At 37.0% G+C, this 20,045-nt stretch overlaps 1 protein-coding gene across 1 annotated transcript; it reads right to left on the bottom strand.

The window, feature by feature from the left end:
• Nucleotides 1-1,210: 1,210 nt before the first annotated feature.
• Nucleotides 1,211-12,518, bottom strand: LOC115625268 (helix-loop-helix protein delilah). Its single transcript, XM_030520271.1, has 2 exons — nt 12,454-12,518; nt 1,211-2,578 (listed from the first exon to the last, which is right to left on the bottom strand). Exon 2 carries the CDS (start codon nt 2,576-2,578, stop codon nt 1,316-1,318), a length of 1,263 nt encoding a protein of 420 aa, XP_030376131.1. The 5' UTR covers nt 12,454-12,518; the 3' UTR covers nt 1,211-1,315.
• Between the last annotated feature and the right edge of the window lie 7,527 nt (nt 12,519-20,045).

Raw genomic sequence — 20,045 nt, forward strand, 5'->3', positions numbered from 1 at the left:
CATATGAATGTAACTATAACACGTGATCTTCCATTCTTCCTTCTGGGTGTTCCGGATGTACACACCAAAAACAATATGCCCTTACCCTTTTCAATGAAGAAATAAGTTAAAATAAAATAAAAATATAAGCAAAAGATTTTAAGAAACTTAAACTTTTCATACTAAAATCTTTGGCGATTATATGAAAAATCACTAATCACCGAAACAGCTTGCGACAATCAAAAATTTCATGGGGATTATGAATAAACGTATCCAGAAATTAAGAAAATCTTACTCTCAAAGAAATCGGAAATATAGTTTAGGAGATATAAGCACTTGAAACTCAATTTTATGCAAATACTTCATCTTTCAAATATAATATTAGCTGATGTGTTGATTTGTATTGCTAGGCGTATTAATTTCATGAATATTTCTTTACAATATAAGTTTTAGCAAACTACCTGTTTTTAGGGTATATTTTAACCTTGGTGGAAAATAAAAAAAAGTACCCTTTAATACATCGCCCATATTTTCACAATATGTTCCCGAGTTATTCCTTCACCTATCCCTAAAAACTTTCACCCGCCCGGATCCGCCGGTGGCAAAGAAAATCCACATATTTGAGCACATATTGTACAGTTCTTGGAAATCATGGCACAATTCGGGTTTGAAGCTTACGAATTTCTCTTTCCAACTAAATTTGCTTGATGAAAATATCTTTATCCGTTCAGGAGATATGATTTTTGCAACGAAAACAGTCAGAAGGCCCCACTGTGCGACGGCTACGAGTCGTTCTACCATCGTTCCACAATGCCAAAGTGAGGTCCATTATCGGCGAGGTGCTTCATAGTTCTCATCGAGATTGTAAACTTTTCCACGGAAATATCACTTCGCATCTGCCAACAGTGAGGAGAGGAGAAGACAACCTACCTGTGAGCAGAAAGTCCTTCGATTACACAATTAAAAGTTGTTTGATTTTTGCAATGAACGAACACAGTGTGCTTTATTTACATACGTAACGAAAATGCTATAGAAAAATGCGGTTGCCACAATATACTTGTAAGTAGTAGTTGAGGCCCTACTAGATTAGTTAAGAAGAACATAGACAAATGGGGCTGTCCGAGCATAAGAGACTTGTGCAATTTCCAGCTATTTATGACACAATGAATTCCGCCGTATGCAAGCTATAGCTAGCGTGAGGTTAGGAGACGTACTACTTGTATTACTAGGTTACTCTTAAGCTCAAGAAGTACATAAATATAATCCTAAATTTATTTATATATGTATATTTCAATAACAATAAATATAAGTAGTAGGGAAAGGCAATGCGACGCGGTCACGTGAGAAATAGGTCCAATGAGCTAGCTTCCGGGAAACCTGTTTGCAGCAAATCGCTGAATGGACTGAAATTGTCCAAGGCAGCGAGCGGGCTAATGCAGGCGGATGGCTGCTGATCGCTTCCAAAATCAAACGAATCGGCCGAGGAGTCCAACAGACGTAAGCTCAGCTCCACATCTGCCTTGTCTAGGGAGCTCACGGATATGGGCATGTCCCCGCGAGAGGGTAGCAGAGTCGGATGTGCTGTGGCGGTGGTTGTTTCGAGCAGACTATGGTAATTGGGGCTGAGGCAGGGCAGCGATTCGCCATCCGATTCGAGCAGGAGCGAGTTCAATTCGGAAAGCTCATGCATGCCCCCTAAAATGCTGTCAGCATCGACCGCTGGACAGCCATGATCGCTGCTGGTGGAGTTTGAGGAGGAGAGCGAGGCATACGCCGAGCTGGGCGAGCAGGCAGCGGTGCAGGACACGGGCGAGCCTATGGAGGAGCTGGCGTAACAGGATTCAGGGGACCGTAGCGTCTGCGTCTTCGGCTGTTTGGCCTGACGTTTCGCAGCCGTCTTTTTCGTGCTACTGCTCTTGGGTGGCTTCTTTGTCTTCACGGGGACGGGTTCGACTTCTGGCTCGGTGGGTACGTGAGGCTCCCTTGTGGCACTCTCCTTCAAACACTCCACAATGAAGTCGCTCTCATAGCTGGGATTCTCCAGCGACGCATTCAGCATGCGTATATACTTCATGGCCAGTCGGAGCGTTGTAATCTTCGTGAGCTTCTCGTTGGCACTGGCGGGATCGTCGCCTGTGATCGCCTGCGGCACACAGTGGCGCAAATGCTCGAAAGCCGTGTTTATTTCGCGCATGCGTGTTCGTTCACGTGCATTCGCCGTCTTGCGACGGTATTTGCTGAGTGGTGCCGCTTTCGTTTTGGCCTTGGGCGTGGATTTGTTGCGCGAATTCGTCGTCGTTTTCGCCGTCGTGACTGTCGTCTGTGCCATTGCCACTGAGCTCGCTGTGGCCATGGTGGGAGCAGCTAGCGTGGGCAGATCAGCAGCTTGGGGCATTGCCTCGTTGGGATTACGCGACGCTGGATTACGTCGCTTCTGACGCAACGAGTACTTCTCATTGCGCCGACCGTTGGATGTGTTGTTGGCCTTGCGCTTGTGCCCCGACTCCTTGAGTAGCGTTTCCGGGGTCGTCATTGCAGTCGTGGGCATGGACAAGCTCAGATCCGCGTAGTTGTGCAGCTCGTAAGTGTTGGACTTCATCTGTAAATGAAGGCAAGGCATAAATCTGTTATTAGTCTTCAAACTGACATCATTGGCACTTCCCCAGCACAAAGGCGTGCCAGATCTAAATACTAAATGGTGCCTAAGAGTTGTAATGGGGTCTTAGATGCTTGACTACACGGCCACCACTTAAAATGCCATTTCGTTCAATTGATTAATTTGATTGCTGTCTTGAAAAATGTTCCCAGCAACATTCGCTGCTGCGTAGGCTTTGCCAACCAAGCAAGCAATCAAAAGCAATTAACAAATTGTTCAAGTTGCCCAAAAAATACAGTCTCCGATCTAGACTGTTTACGCTGCACACAGCGCAATCGTCTTGCCCAATGATGCGTAACAACTGTTAAGCCCGTCGGCCAACTTCCGTAAACGGTAACAGAATTGGGGCTTTACGCATGCGCCGCAGCGTGCAGTGAACTGAAGTCTTTGGCAGTGGGTGGGTTTTGTTTCCGTTGTCATTGCGACGACTAGAGCCATAAAAGTTACTGAAGCCGAAAAACCAAATAGTCATAAACAAATTTATTCTTTGCGTCGGGGTGCGCTTTATTTGAGTTGATCACTAAATATTGCGCAATCCCAAAAGTGAATTTCAAGCAATCGTGTTCGTTATTCATGGCGAACAAGTACGAGCATTTATTTGCCTCTTAAAGAACAGAAGTGCTGATTGAATTTTCAGTAATGCTTTGGGAAGATAATTTTCAATTAATTCTCATTTCTAGCAAAAATAAAACAAAAATTTATTTTCTTAACAAATCAATGCAACTAACTAAAAATGTTCACTGCTGGAAGAAACCAACTGTTTTCATATAAAAGCATTTGTTGAATTTATGTCTACATTAAATAAATTTACCTACACAAACTAGCCTGAAGGCCTTAGTTGCTTAATGAATGAACATTGCAGTTTATGATTGATTCTAAGTTACAAATGTAAATAAATTCAATCAGTTTATTGTTTTCAGCTTAGCAGCCTTCAATTAATATTAAAATATGTGACTTCAATATTCCAAAAGTCGAAAAGTCGGTCGCAAGAACATTTCTGCAACAGAATTTATGTTACATTCTGTAAATGATGTATTTCAATATACACGGACATGATGTATTTTCTTTACACACTTTGTTCTTTATTGAATTACTTTTGTTCTTGTGTTCAACTATTTTCTTTTACACATACAAGTACAAGAATTTACATACACGAATTTATATATTTATTAAAAGAAAAACGCACTAAAAGCTTAAACTTCAAAACACTGAGCTATACTTTAGTTGTTAACTGAAATCACAATACACATGTCTGCATAACTCTGCGCACACACCAAAAAACAAAACTTATTTCAACTGAAACTGTTTTTTAATTTTTTTTGTATATTAAATATATTTTTTTTAATATTGAGTAAGCATTAAATTTTTTTTTAAAAGAAAAATTGAATGAAAAATGCACCCACAAAATTCTGCGTACACATGGTTTTTAATGCAAATTAAATGGTTAACTGAATTTATAACAATCCCTCTCTTTGAAGGACATTTGCCAGATGTCCAGGCATAGACTACACGAACTGTACATACTTGTACATAGTCGTACATCGTATGTATAATAGGTGGAGGCCCTCAAAAGAAACACAGCATTACTAAGAAGAATCTGTTGGACGAAATTGACTACAAATCGAAATAAAAGTAGCAAGAGTTCCAATAATGTGTAAAAATAAATCTAATGTTATTTTTATTTATTTTATTATTTTAATTCAACATTTTAATAATGGAATTAGAGATATGCATATATTTACTTCTAGTTTTATTTTTTTTCTTTGGTTACGAATCCAGGTAGACCAAATATTTGACATGCAATTCATTTCATTACAATGTTGTTGAACAGTGAGAAAGTTTTGCAACTTGTTATGGGTCGGTCGACTGTACTAAACATTGTATTTTCGTCGTTACTTTTTCCCCACAATGTTTTTGCGGTTGCGTTGGTGAAACTGCTCGCAGCAACAGCAACAGTAATAGTAACAATAGCAACAACAACAACAACAACAACAGCAAAAACCATTAATGAATGCATTTAATGCAAGAATTAAGTTACATGAAATGTAACATGAAGCCGTCATAGCGTCATCGCAGCCACTACGACCACCTAGCTACATATACATATAGAAATATATACGTATGTGTGTATGCATGCTTGTATGGGTAGTAACATCAGCAACAGCAACAACAACTACAACAACAACTCGTTGCCTTCATACTTGTACAAAACGTCAAACGTCAAATGTTTCTGCACTGATGCTAACGCCCTTGCCGGCTTGTATTGCGCCTTGGCCTCATAAATGTTGCCCCCCTGAGCCTGTTTCAAAGAGGTGTGAAGAGCTTGATTGCATGGGTGTAGGGGAGTGGGCGCGGAACGGATTGACGGACAGAGAGAGAGAGAGAGAGAGAGAGAGAGAGCTGGTAATACATGCCAGCCTCACTTAAATGGACAATTTAGTGCATGCTGCCAAAATTGGCATCAGATTCTTGCAGTTGGCCTGACCAACAATTGCCCGTTTACGACCTGCTATAGCCCGCTTGGCACTTGTTGCACTGTTTTGGCCATTCAAGAACTTGCGCCAGCAACTAGTTGTGAGACGTCCATGCCGTTGTTGGCGTTCGAATCGCTTTGTATCTGCACTGCCAGTGCAGCACTTTTATTCGATTACCGTTAATGTGTCTGAAATGTTTGCCCGACAACTTCTCGTCATCGACCAAGTTGTGGTGTTGCTTTGACTTAAGCCAGAATAAGCCAATTGCCACTGTTTCGAGTTGAAGTAGTCGCAATGGCACCCAAATGATCCACAAATCAAATAACTCAATACCAATTTCATATACACAATCGAATATATATACTTAGAAAAGTTATACAGAATTAAAACTACGGCTGTTTTAATTTAAGATTTTAATTTTCAACGCATTAAATACAACTGGTGTGGTATGGTTTATAGGGATGGATAGGAAGTTAAGATTCTAATAAAACCATTCTATCTGGAGACCATTAAATATATTACTATAAGCTAAAGAAAAGCCGAACAAATCTAGAAAGAATCTATGAAACAGCTGTACCGATCTGCTAATACTTGTATTAAGCAACTGTTTATTTATTTATTTAGCCAGATAGCTGAAATCAACCAAAACTGGAACTGTAAAGCCATGAAGATTATTCCCCCACTTCCGCGCAACACATACTGCAGCAGTTGTCTATTCTGACACAGATCTGATTTTGAAAGCAAACCATTTGGAATGTAAAGTAAATTGAATCTTATAGAATGTGTTCTACACCCACTCGCTCGATTATACGTTTCCCTAACACATTAGAAATTAGACTAATGGTCTTGGCTCAAACCGAAACAAAAATGCCAAAAGTGACAAATATTATACCCGTTTGTATTTGAAATCTTAATGAAATATATTACGTAGAGCCGCAAAACAATCGATGTTGACTGCATCTATCTTTTTCGATTTTTATTCCGATTTTCTCAAAAAAAGGAAATCGTTAATTAAATTAAATTATTGAATTAAATTTTATTGTCATTTTACATGGTATTCTACATTACAAGTACTAGGTCCATTTCAAGTAATGATATGACTTAATACGATTAATTGAGTCTCCAAGATCACATCGATTTTTTATTAGCCAAGACTTAAATCTATTCTTTTTGCAACTCTAGTGCCACAGTTAATTAACTTTTCTGGTCTTCGTAGATATTGCTACAATTTTTAAGAGTTCAACTACAAAAAATTTCCTTTGTTTCCATTAAGCTTTGATTTGACAAATAATTAAATTCTGTTATTTTAGCGCCGTTATTTTGTCATCTCGGCCGTTCTGTAATCTTACCCCACAGGGCATGCAATTTTTCAACACGTTCAGGTAGAGATTCAGTTTGTGTTTTTAAGTGCCTGCTTGGGCTGGATTTTTTTTGCTCGTTTGCACAATTAAATGTTTGCCACGCGACGTTGTAATAATAAAACCAAACCAAATGGAGACCAATCGGCTTGGGGATACCCTGTACTTTCTATAATATATATGTAATTTAAAAGAATATATACTGAACACTTACAATATTATAAAGAAACTGATACATTAATAGTTATAAATATTTAAAGGACTGATATGGCAGTACGAATCAAATCTGGCAAACTTTTGCAAAGAAGCGTTTGAATAATTTGCTAAATGTGGGCCGACCCTTTCGTTGATTGGCTATGAAACCCTTCCATAAGAAAAATGCTATAACTTATTTCTATTCATAAAAAGTAGTCTGATGTATAACAAAGTTTCTCTTATCTGCTAAAATTATTTCTATTCCTAAAAAGTAATCTGATCTCCAAAAGGACCCTCTTACAAGATGTGGAATATGATCATATCTTGGGGCAATTAAATATGCTTCTTCTAGACCTTGCTCAATAAGTCATTCTATATTTAAAATAACCAGGTTATTATGAGGTCTGTGTGTGACAATAATTGCCACAAAACTGATGTACGCTTATACCCTTTGAGTGTGGAACGAATAAGCTGCCGTGCGACTTGTGCAACATGCAACAAACAAGACGTAATTAACAGCACAAAATAAAAAATAAAAAAATCGCCTTGGCCCAGCGCCTTTGCTGAGTCCAGAGTTGGGTTCTTACTTGTTGCAACGTGAAAATTGCCAAGTTCCGTGTGGCGAGAAAAAGCGCGGCAACAACTGCTGCAACAAATTGCATGTGATTAAACGTATTCGCGGCTAATAAATGTTGTTCAACAACAACATCAACAGCAGCAACAAAAGCAACAAATCGTACACATACTACAACAGGCAACAGCCTGCAAATGGCGTGCGTGGGCGTAGCTGGCAGGATGTGGCCAGGAAGCGGCACAGGAAGCGGCGCCAAGCTTGCTTATCGACGCCTCCGTTTTGATGTTGAAGTATTTTGCCTTTTGTTGATTGGGAAATTTGAAATGAATTTTCAAGGGGTGGTGCACCCGCTGCTTAATTTTTCAATTATTCGACGGTGGCAGATGCACGACTCTATAAGCGGATGCACAATACGAAACCAATTGAAATGCTAAGCTTTCTGCACACAACAGACAAAAGCAGCCAACAGAGTTGTGCGTTCTGGTTCAATTAAACAAACAAATACAAGATGGGCAGAAAACACATTAAAAAATCATTGTGAAGGATATTTATCTTGATACTGAAAGCAAACTTGGAGCGCGAACTATGAGTATAAATACATTATTCGGATTTCGTTACATTATTTAGGAAATTTATTACTACAATAGCATTGGACTAACTACATAAATATACTTAATTCCGCTTTACACGAATTTGATATAACAAGGTTTAAAAATTAAAAATATAAATATATATACTTGTATATGCCTTTAGAGATAAGGAACCAATCATATATTTTTGCATATGATCAATGTCTTTTTTTACACTGTTGTTTCTGGAACCAATCTACCGTGTTAAAACAGATTTAGGTGTAAATGTTAATGATCATATTTTTAGTATCTTAAAACAAAAATTGAAAATAGGCGCGCTTAAAACATAGCTTGCAACGCAGGCACTGTCGCATAATTCCAAATGCTCAGTAGATGCCAGAAATCACGCCACGGAAACGAAATTATCCGAATGTTGAACATGAGTTGAATATTATGCCAGTAGAAACTTATATTATAAATTGAAGCATAAACATATGTTCTTATATTTATTAGAGGTTCAATGAAAGTAAGCGAAGGAAGTGGAATACAAAACATGCCTGATGATTTATCTCTAAGCCATGAATTCTCTATTGAGCATATTCCAATTACATAAGTACAGTTTTAAAGATTGAAATAAAACCCATATTTTGTAAGGATGTAGTCTTCTCACTTGGTTAAATATACATATGTATAATCGTCTATAACTAAAATTCGATCTCGATTTAATTCCTTCTAAATTTAAAATCTTTTTTGCTTGTTCCTTTCTTACCGTCAAGTAGTCCCATTTGTGTTAAAGTTTCCCTTTGAATCTTTTATTCGATCTCCAATCTACATTTCGTTTTATGATAGAACGCACTCTTATTTTTGATATTTATAGTATTATTACTCTTTCTAAGTATTCAGCCTATTTCATTCCAAACATTGAAATTAGTTGGTAGTATGACTAAAACTTGTCCTGTTCTATTAAATTTGTATGGATTTTAAACAAATTTTGTGAATGAACATGTTTTCCGCACTGTAACATAATGCTTGCCAACTCTAAGAACTAGTTCCAGGTGAACTCGTTCCAACATGAGCATACGCATGCACTCTCGATTGAGCAGACCAAAGGCGCGGCGCGGCACGGTGCGGCCCGGCGCTGTGTGCGTGCGGCCAGCCGTGAAGAGACAACACCCTGCCTCCCCCACCCAACCGACAAGCTGCCAGCCCATCTGCTTGTTGTGGTGGGCGTTCAAATTTGGGCGCTGCTGGGTAACAGCCTACGAAAAGTGCACTTGAAACTGATGCCGCCAGTGGTGCTGTTGTTGTTGTTGCTGCTGCTTGGTTGTTTTGTTGTTGTCTTTGTTGTTACTGCTGCCGTTGCATTTTTAGGTGTAGCCATTAAATTTAGAACTTTTCTCTTTTTTGCCAGTCAGTCGGACGTTTTGGCCTGGCATGCCATGCCACGCTTGCCTGCACGCCAGACAGCCGGCAAAAAGAAACTGCAAAAGTATGTTCGGCTGCAACGAAGCTATGTACCCTTCACTAAATCCTGGATTCCAGATAAGCTAAACTTTTTCATTTAAATTGATAATTTGCAAATTGAAAATAAATCGATCAAATAGACTGCTCCCCATTCAATAGGCTATACAAATTAGAGGTTTCGAAGGGTTTCAAACGGTTATTAACAGTTTTTACACGCTGTTATATCACACAGAATATACTTCCCAGGTTGAAGTGAAGGGTGTTATAATAAAAGCTGGCATGGGTCATACAAGTAGATAGATAGTCGGACGGTTGTGCGGTTAAATGGAAAATGAAGCGTCTGCTGCACATGAACATCTACTCGTATGCACAAGTATATGCATGAAAACAAGCGCTTGAAAAAGCACAAATACACACACAAAAACACAAACACACACACATACACACATACATGCGAAGCTTCTGTTCTTGGCATGAGTTTTGCCACTGCTCTAAAATTAGTTTTTATTGTAGTATGATTTTTCTCGATTTGCGATTTTTAATTTGCTTTTTACCGGTCTGCCTTCGTGAAAAGCGTCAAATCCTGTGCCGTATACGAGAAAATTTATTTAGTCATCGTTGTTGCTGTTGTTGTGGTTGTTGTTGTTGATGTTGTTGATGCTTCTGTTGCTGTGTGTCTCGTGCCGATTACTTCTTTGTTTGTCTCGTGTGCCGTGCTGCTCACTGCCTTTATTTTTAGCAGCCCTGTGCTGTTTCTTCTATCGTGTGTTTCGTTTTTCATTCCATTTTGCATGTATCTTTTAATTTTTTATACTATTTGCTGCCTGCTTCAAATAAATTTGTTTGATTTTCCATTTACGTTGAGTTTGTTTATTGAAATTGGCACACTGTGCGTATGTGCGATGTACGATGTTTGTGTTTATGTTTAAGGCAGAGTCGCACACACACACATATGCCTATATGTGTGTGTGTGTGTGTCTGTATACTCGGATATTTTGGTAGCACGGTACGGTTTTGTGTTACCCATTCGCTTTTGATTTGTGCGATTTTTGACAGGTTTTCGTCTTTTTTATTTGCCTAATTCATTTTGATCTTTAGGACAGCTGGTTTCCCCATTGGATTTTTTTACACACACAAACAACAACTATACATATATCAAAGTTAATATGTGCCAATGTCAGCAGCATCTGCTTAGATAGTATGGATTTAAAATTAAAGCTTTTGGCTGATTTATGCATGCCAAATTATAATATCGGGCGCTTTTGATGGTATTTTAATGCTTTTCCCAAGCACCATCCGTAGATAATTGAATGAAAGTTGTCCTGAGACCTTGTGCTATTCAAAGTATTTGTTCGATGTCGCAGTTAATCATATACTAACCATTTATTTTTCTTATTTATGCAAATTGATGTGTGAAGCTGCCTTGACTAGTGTGTGCTGCCACTCTGGCTAATAACCTCTATAATCCATTCAATTCATTGATATGAAACAAGGCTATAAATACGGTGCACAAGGCTTTTATAAGTAATATTATTTCATTATATTCACTACTCTTTCGATTCTTGTGTGCCAAAAGGATTTATTCATTTGATCTGTGCCGGAGCACCCCTTAAAAAAACTTTATTTTATGCATCAGTATGTAATTTTGGGCTTGCAGATTGAGTTCGAATTTGGTAGCTGTGTTTAAAAATATTCCAATAAATAGTACTGTTTATTTAGATAAATAGTACTTTCATTCTGTATGACATCCGATCCTGATTCAATTCTAGCTTATTTGAAAGTAATTTTCTAGTTCTATCAATATCCTGATTTTCAACTAGCTTAAGCTGCCATATTGGTATCAGAATACTAGTATATTAATATAATACATTGTACATATATAAATGTATATAAAAAGAAAAATCAATATCATGAGCTATAGTATATCCCAACATTTTTAAAAGTTATCTGCTAGTTTTCGGTTACAGAGAAAGAATAAAGTTTTTAACAAAAGTTATATTCCACTTAGCTATTTCCAAATAATAGCATTATATTTTTGAGAACTGAAAGTTATTCAATTAAATGCATTAAAATTATCCAATAATATAAAAATTTTAACAATTAATCGTATTTTTTTTTTTTTTAATATGACTAGATGCTGCTGAAGCAGAATAAAATGAAGAGAGTGTTTATCAATTATTTACTTCCGTTTTCTTCCTCTACACTCTGTACTTATGCAACATCGGCTACGAACTTAAATTCGATGGTTATAACACAAGGATTTAATAGTTTGATGAGTTGCTTTTGCAGGAGTATGATTTAATGGGACGTATGTAAAATGTATGTGAATGGAATAAAATTTTACCCTATTCCGAGCAGGTTTAATCTTAGATAGAAATAGTGGAATCTTGAATCTTTGAAAAAAAATAGACACTAGTTTCTGGGGCTCCTGCTCTATGGAATTAACTATTTACTTGTGAATATTTCCAATTATAATTATACATAGTATAAGTAGTAATTAAAACGTTTTAAAATACACTCATAAAGGAGCATTTATAGATCTCATTAGGAATCCTAGGCTGGTTTAGTTTCTGGCGCTTCATCTCTACGCATAACAATTTATAACAATTTTAAATTACTAAGTTAACTATGATTTTATAAGATTAAAATGTTAAAATGTTTTAGTATTTATTGCTGGTTGAGGACGAAAAAATTGGCTAGATATCATTTGAAATTGTCTGGTAGCATATAAGAAGTATCCTGCACTCATTTTTCCATAATTGAAGAGTTTTTGTAGAAAACCTCACATAAAATGTGATGTTTTAACATAAATACAGAACTTGTTTTAATATAGTAGTTGAAAAGTTGCTGTCGTTACCGATTTGTAAACAATTAGACGGCAACGAAGTTGCAGAGTTCTCATCCCCACCCTAGGCCCATTAGTCATCTATGCAGCGGTCCGGAGCACGGACAGTTTAAGTTATTGCAACCTGACAAAACATTTCGGCACCTCAAACAAATAAATGTGTTCGACGTCTGCCCAAAAATTGACTCAACAAGAGGGTGACTGGGCCCTGATCTGCTTCCCACTATGCGGGAGGTGGGTGGCAGCCTCCGGCACGGCGATTACCCAAGCAGCGATCTAAGATGCCTTTGTCTATTTTTATTGAAGAAATAACAGAGTCGGAGGAATTTTTATATTTACCTTTTTGATTTCATAAATCCAAAAATATGTGATGCTGCTACTGGCGCTGTTCTTGTTGTTGTTGCTGCTGCTGCTTTAGCGTTGGGCGCCTGCTTTAGTTGTTGTTGTGTTTATCTCTTTTTTGAGATAGAGTATGTGTACGCGTATATGGGGGGATCGTGTTGTTGCAGTTGACGTTTTTGATTTAAGTATGTATTTATGAAAGACTTTTGTTATTATTTTAGCACTGCTATCAGCTGGGAATGGCAAACTGATGATGATTTGCTGGTATTTTATTTTAATTTCTTATTCGGTCAATTTGCTTATACGAGTTAGCATCAAAACGCGCTTCTATATATGTATATATATGTATACAAGTATATGTATTTTTATAATTTCTGGTTCAATTTAAATTCCGCCGAAACGACTAATTAGTCACTCGGCGAGTCACACTGCTCGTCATATTAGTTTTTTCATTAACTTTTTGTATTTGTGTATTAAAATTTAAATTTAAATTAAGATTTTCGCTTTTTTGTTTGTTGTGTTGTTTGGTTTTGTGACTATATTTCAGATATACGCTGGTTTCATGCATAAATTGAACACAAACAAAAAATTTGTTGCTTATCTGTGCTTTTATTTCGGAATTTTTTATTTCCTCGAACGTTGATTTATAAGCAAACTTGTTTATTGTTTTGCTGAATTTTTGAAAATCAATTTAAATGTAGCTGATTTTCGATACTTGATAAATAAAGCTCGTTGGCATAATGGTTTTTTGATTGGCAGACTTTGTTTTGCAATTGAATTGCAAGCAAGTATCGTGCCCACTCACACACACACACACACACACACGCGCGCGTTTAAAATTGATATAAATATGTAGAGGGTATGTGGATGCTTGTATTCTTCCGGCAATGCGAGCCTTTATATTGACACTCGGCGCACTCGGCAACAACAAAATGCACAGAGAAAGCATAAAAACGTTCCAAAACGTGGGATCTCCGAAGATACGTTTGCAGGCCGGCAGCTAAAAATATCTATGAGTATGCGCCGCATGCGTGTACACGACGATGTTGCTGGCGATTCCTCAGCTACTTGTGCTGTATCTGTATCCAATAACCCGAGTACAAAAATATATATTGCCCGCCTGCTTGGAGAAAAGTGCGTTGTTTCTAGAGGAAGATGCCTCTGAGGTATTGCGTCCGCTTGCTGCGCTTGTCCGCTGTGCACTGAGCACTCGGCGCTGCTGCTGATCACAGCCAATGCCGTCAACTGTCGCCTCTGATGTTGGTATGTTGTGCGAGTATAGAAGTACTATGTTGGCGTTGCTGCTGTTACCTTTGCCGGCATCAAGCAGCACTAGCCTGACTTTGACTCCGTTAGCCAAATTCCAAGCTATTGCCGCTGCTGCTGCTGCTGTCCAGCTATATTCTGTCAGTCAGTTAGCCAGTCAGTCAATCAGCCAGGTGAGTAGGTGAGTAGGCTTATTTGAAACGCTGGTTGCCCACACACGCGCACATACAAAATATACGCTTTGGGGCACTTGTTGACTGTTGCGCTTAGCGTGCGGTGCGCTATTGAAACGATCAATGAATGAAATGCGGCATTAAAAAGCACCAACTTACGTATCTTTAAGATACGACTTGAGCCAGCTAGCCAGCTACCCAGCCAGCCAGCCAGCCAGTCAGTCAGCCAGCCAGCGAGCGTACGACCAATAAACCGAGAAACCCACATCAACGACAACGCTCGTTTGCAACGCCAACACAATGTAACGTCATTGAAAGCGAGCAAACCAGTTCTCAGCTCTCTCCGCGCTCCATGCTCACCCACTCAATGTGTGTGGGTGTCCCCTCTCTGAGCTGTTTGCGTTGGCGCCCTGCCTTGCCTTGCCGGCTGATCAAGCTCTTGAGTGAGTTTTTTTTGTGTGTTCCTGCTGCTGTTTGTGCTGATGTTGTTGTTGTTGTTCGATCTGGCATTTGAATTTCGTTTTCATTTCGAGTCGTTTGGCATTTTCTCAATTTGTTTTTTATTTTTTCATTTTTGTGCTATTCACTGAGATTTGTTTGGCGCTCAAAGCTGTTTGAGCGCATTGCAGCATGATCTAATATTGCCAGGCAGTTATTTATTTAAATTTATTGCTAATTTTTTATTTATGCTGCTGCTGTGGCGTTTGACATTCATTTATATAAGTCAAACATTGTTAAAAAACACATTTATACGCATGTATATTCCATACAAGTATCACTCTGAGCATTATGTCCATAGACGTACTAGTTGTGATGACACCCATCAAGTACTACTCGTATTCGTTGTGGCTGTGCTTGAGGAAAATTTTGGAGAAGAGCTTCTTAGTTCACTGCGGCACATGAGGAATTTAAATATTTGAAAATGATTTATTTTAATAGTATTACGCTAATGCTGGTTAGATATGATTTCATATAACCATATTTCATATTTCCAGAGGTTAAGAAGGCAAGCAATTCAAATTTAATTTAGCAAAAATGAACTTAATATCTTCATTAACAAACAACAGGGTTAGGTTACTAATATGTCCTGCCTATATACTAAACATTATGATTACTCTAAACTAGACCTTTCCAGCTAGCTTGCTAATCAAATACAATTGACAATTATTAATTTTGAGCTGAATTGTGATTAAAGATTGTGATAAAAAACATTAAAATGTCTTTTCTCAATGAAAAGCATACAAGTATGTAGCTGTTGTTTTAAAGCGAACTTGTTGTATAGAAATCTATATTGTGAAAACACCAAATAATCAAGCAAAAAAAAAATTTGTTTTCCTCAAATTATGTTTACTTTTGTAGTATCTTAAAGATTTAATTATGTAATATTATTTAATCAGTGGTTTTGTAGCTGAGAACTTTTTAAGTATTTAGAGAGACTGAAAAGTGGGTTAAGCTGCAAAGAAAATATGTTTTTGAACTCGAGTGAATTTGTTAAATGTGGTTTACATATTATTGCTTTTCTAAATATTCAGCAGGCATAAGAAGAAGCAGAGCTTGTTGACGGATTACGAAACTACTCTGCAAACAGATCGCCAAAAGCCGGTAATACTGAGGAACAATTTGTGTCCATGTGGGGTTGTCAATGACGGTCAACTGGAACAACCCAATCTAACCTAATTAGTAATTGTAAATAATTTGAGACTTACATTCATAGTTTTTCCATATAATGTCAATTGCACTTTTATACAGTTACAATTTTTAAACATTACTTTATGTACAACTAGAAATACAAAAATTCGTAGTTGAAACTAGTCTGTCGACTTCTAGAGATGAGATTTGTTTTGTGCAACTTTAACTTTTTATTGACTAATATTTGTGTAAGTATTCTATTTGTGGCATAGATTGATTAAAGAAGCAAACGAAGGAATGAAAAGGTACATAAAAAATGGACCAAATGAACTTATGTTTATCAGTTGATTAAAGTATTTAAACTTATTTTATTTGGTTCACACGTTTTTGTATAAAACTTGAACTTTTAATGTAATACTAATATTTAAAAACATGCAACCTCACTAAATGTGATTCAACACGTGCACAAAGACTTAGTTTTTCGAATGCATTATGTGCATTGTGTTTGTTTCGTTCTTACAACCGATTGTTGAGATGGTATTCAGTTATAGCTAATTAAGAAACACCTCGGAAAAGTGTAGGATTAATTGCTATTAGTATTTAGGAATTTAGATTCGTTTAATGGTATAATGCTTTTAGGTGAAATACTGTTCGGCATATCGACCTAATGCGTAGTTAATTTTTCAATCTCGTATGCGCATTTGTTTTGTAATCTATAAAGCTGTCATTTATTTAATATGAAACAGAGCCCGATTTGTTTATTAGTTTCCCAGCTGGTGGTGATCGATTCTTGAATTTATAAGTTTGCTTCTAAGCTACAGTTGAGTTGATTGCTTGAGTTGTCTTTTGAGATATGGCGTTCCGGTCGCTTATAATTTGTGCTCGAACAATTACAATTAACAGACAATACAACAATTGCAAAATAGATTGGCTCCTGCAGGCAAATCAAGTTTTTTTGTACTGGTATACGATGACATGAGCAGTTATAGTCGTCATCGTCGTCATCATCTTAGGTCGTATGTCGCTCAACTCGATAATTTGTTCAACTCGAAGTCGGTTTGTTATTGTTGTCGTTTTTTGTGTCTGTGGCTGTCTGTGTCTGTCTCTATGAGCTGTGTGTGTGTGTGTGAGTATTACTTTTGGTGTTTTTTTTTTCTTAAGCAAATAAATCATGATGACAACAGTTAAATTAAATAATAATTTTTCAGCAGTGTTATAGCATAAATTTTCATGGCACAAGGTCAGAAATTTATGTGGAAGTCGAGTGTAAAATATGGCACGCAACATTAATTTGATTTGCGTGCGAAGTGTTTTTTTTTTTTCGTTTTCTTGGAAAGGAAATATAAGCTAAAACGCTACAAGATTGTGTATGTACGTATAAGTTGGCTAATACTTGTGACTGCTACTGCAGAGCTATAATTTGTTGACAACTTAATCAGTTGCCATTGAAAGAAGCAGCTAGCTGTAGAAGTTCGACTCTTTTTTTTTAGCTCTTTGTAAATTCTCTATAGAAACATGAGCAAGCGCGCCATAATTAAAAAAACAAACGTCACTTTTTAATGTTTATTTTATGGGAAACTATTAATACCATATCAACAACAACAAATTGTTGTTGTGAGGTAGTAGTTGTTGCTGGGGCCCGCTCAGTCGCAGCGCAAATTGCTTATGCAAATGTTCTTTGTGATCATTTGAATTCACTACTCGCTGTGACTTTTAATTACCAGCGGCTCACAAATCGTATTTGCCTTTATATGGTCAAGGCGCAAGATGGGGTACTCGTACTGAACTGAACGTTCGAGCTCTAGACCGAGTCGGGCTTAAAAGCTGAGCTGCCTTGCCCGCTTAGGAAGTCTGAGAAACGATTGGCCTTTTATGGACTGCATCTGCATTGAGAAAGCAGCAATGGGAACACACTGTTTGAGAAAGCAACCATTGAGTCAAATGAGTTAGCCAGTCAGAGTCAGAGGCAGAGTCAGTCAGCCGCTAATTGTTGTGAACTAAGTTTGTTGTCGTTGCTGTTGTTGTTGCCGTTGTTAACTGATTTTGCGTTGGCGCTGCCGCTGCTGCCGCCTCTGCCGCCGGCACCTTTTTGTGTGGGCGTTTCCAAGACGTTTCGTCGTTGAGTTTTATTTTCATTTTACGTAAATTTATTATGAAAAATATTGTTATTGCTACTTTCAAGCGGAAATACACTCAAAATGCCAGCGAAACAATAAAAACTAACAGCGTGTAGAGTTGCCACCTACGCAGAACACACACACACACACACACATCCACATAACACATAAGCACCTGCACTTTAGAGTCATTCCGTGTTGTGTGGAAGTGGGCTTAAAGTCTTTGTCTATATACACACTACATACTTATGTAGGTACATGAGTGTGAAACGAGCGGAAATGCCGGTCGATTAGGCTGTTTTTAAATTAATTTTGTACGCATTTCTATTTTAATTTACATAGATGTCGGCTACAGATTGAATTATTAATGCTGAAATGTCTGCTAGAATAGCGAGAAAGTGTTATTTGGGCTTCTGTGTGTGGGTATGTGACTAAGAAACTAGTTGGCCCATTCACAAATGACTAAGCTGCGCTTCTGAATCGTCTGTGGAATATATAGTATATTTAATAATTAACGTGGGTAGACGTTTTAATAATTATAATAATATCGAATTAAATCAGATCATATGTTGAATGTTAAGCAACACCAGAATTGATCATAAAAGAGACACTCGTAAAGGGCCAAAAACAATATCCATGAATCAGCCAGTACAAGAAGATATTTCCGTCAAATTAGATTTACCATAACGAGCGAAATTTCCAAGAGATCGCTGATAATAATTTAGTTAGATACTTCACATACACTATTCATGGAACATCGGTTTTTGATGTAAAGTGAATTAATTTAAATCAAATTTAGTAATATATGTATTTTCTATTATCCCCCTTAGCAATGCTTATGGATAGAGCGATATCGATATTAACTCGATATCAAGAAGCAAAACTTGAGTAAATCCGATATGATATTCAATGCGATATGCGATGAATGGAGTTTTAATACGATATAAGAGAAAATAATTTATTTAATTTATTTTCCCGCTTTTTATCTCCGTCACGGTTCACTCATTCGCTTGTTTTGGTTTCGCACTTTATTTTTGAAACAGATCTTTTTACAGAGTTGAAGTGAATACAATTCTTTTGTTAATTTGATTTCTATTAATGTAGTTTAATTAGCCGAGCTATATTTAAACAAAAATGCTGAAAACAATACGCAATACTAAAGTAATGTTCTAATGTTTAATAAATGTATGTATATGCCATTGATGTTACAAATACTTGTAGTTAGTTCTTATTTTTAAACATCTTATATAATTGTTTTACTATGAACAACAAATATTTGTATTGGTTTACATTGACTTCAATCTATATTCAATTGGATATGACCGACATTTATCACGATACTATAGTTTTGAAATGATATTATATATAATATTTTTTTTTAATAAAGTCTCCCATTAAGGATCGAACTTTTTCTATCACAGTTTCTTCAGGAATACACTTTTACATTTCATGTTTATGCGAAAAGAGTTATAGTTTATTTCATTTGTTACAATTACATTACTCTCTATTTCTGACAATAGTCTAACATACTACATTTATTATTACAAAATCCAAACACGGGCATGTAACGAAAAACCTGTAATATAAAAAGTGCTCGTTTTAATGTTGTGTTCTGCAATTATCAATCCAAATTATTTGACGAGCACATCACTGTTTTTTTTTTTTGGATCCCCAACATTTAAATAGTTTGACTCTGTAAAACTAAAACTCGTTAACAGCGTTACAGTTTAAAGATTTGTTACACTAGAGACAAAACGCCAGTCAAAACAAAATAATGTTTGTCTAAAAATAACTAAATTATTTTGTGTGTGGAGCGTTTTGGGACACCTAAATCTATTTTCAAATTAATCAATAAATAAAAACTTTTTTATTTAATAGTTATAGTAAACTATTTTTATAGCCTGTACCCAAAGGGTAAAAGGCTATACTAGTTTTGTGCGAATGTATGTAACAGGCAGAAGGAGGCGTGGCAAAGTATATATATTCTTGATCAGGATAACAAGGCGAGTCGATACAGCCATATCCGTCCGTTCGTCTGTGTGAACGCAAGGATCTCAGGAAGTACAAGAGCAAAAATAACCAAACTCGGTAACTAGATTCTCCTAAGTCCGAGAAAGGACGAGTTTATGTTTTTTTCCTGATGCACCCTCCCACTCCCTCGCAATTCGTGTTCTTCCCATAATTCCCATAACTCCCGTATTTCTTTTGTACTCAAATTTGGCAAATAAATCAATATAGTAATTATGTGTCTGTGGGCCAAGTTCATAATGATAGGTTAATTATGAAGAAAGTTATAGCCATAAATCTCCGCCCAAGCTCTGCCGGCGGGGGTTGCTCCGTTGACTTATTTTTTTACTGCATACAAGCACGTATAGACACGATTCTGATGTAAATCTATGCTGTT

Source organism: Scaptodrosophila lebanonensis, unplaced genomic scaffold, assembly GCF_003285725.1.
Source record: "Scaptodrosophila lebanonensis strain 11010-0011.00,11010-0021.00 unplaced genomic scaffold, SlebRS2 tig00000072-arrow-pilon, whole genome shotgun sequence".
NCBI lineage: Eukaryota > Metazoa > Arthropoda > Insecta > Diptera > Drosophilidae > Scaptodrosophila > Scaptodrosophila lebanonensis.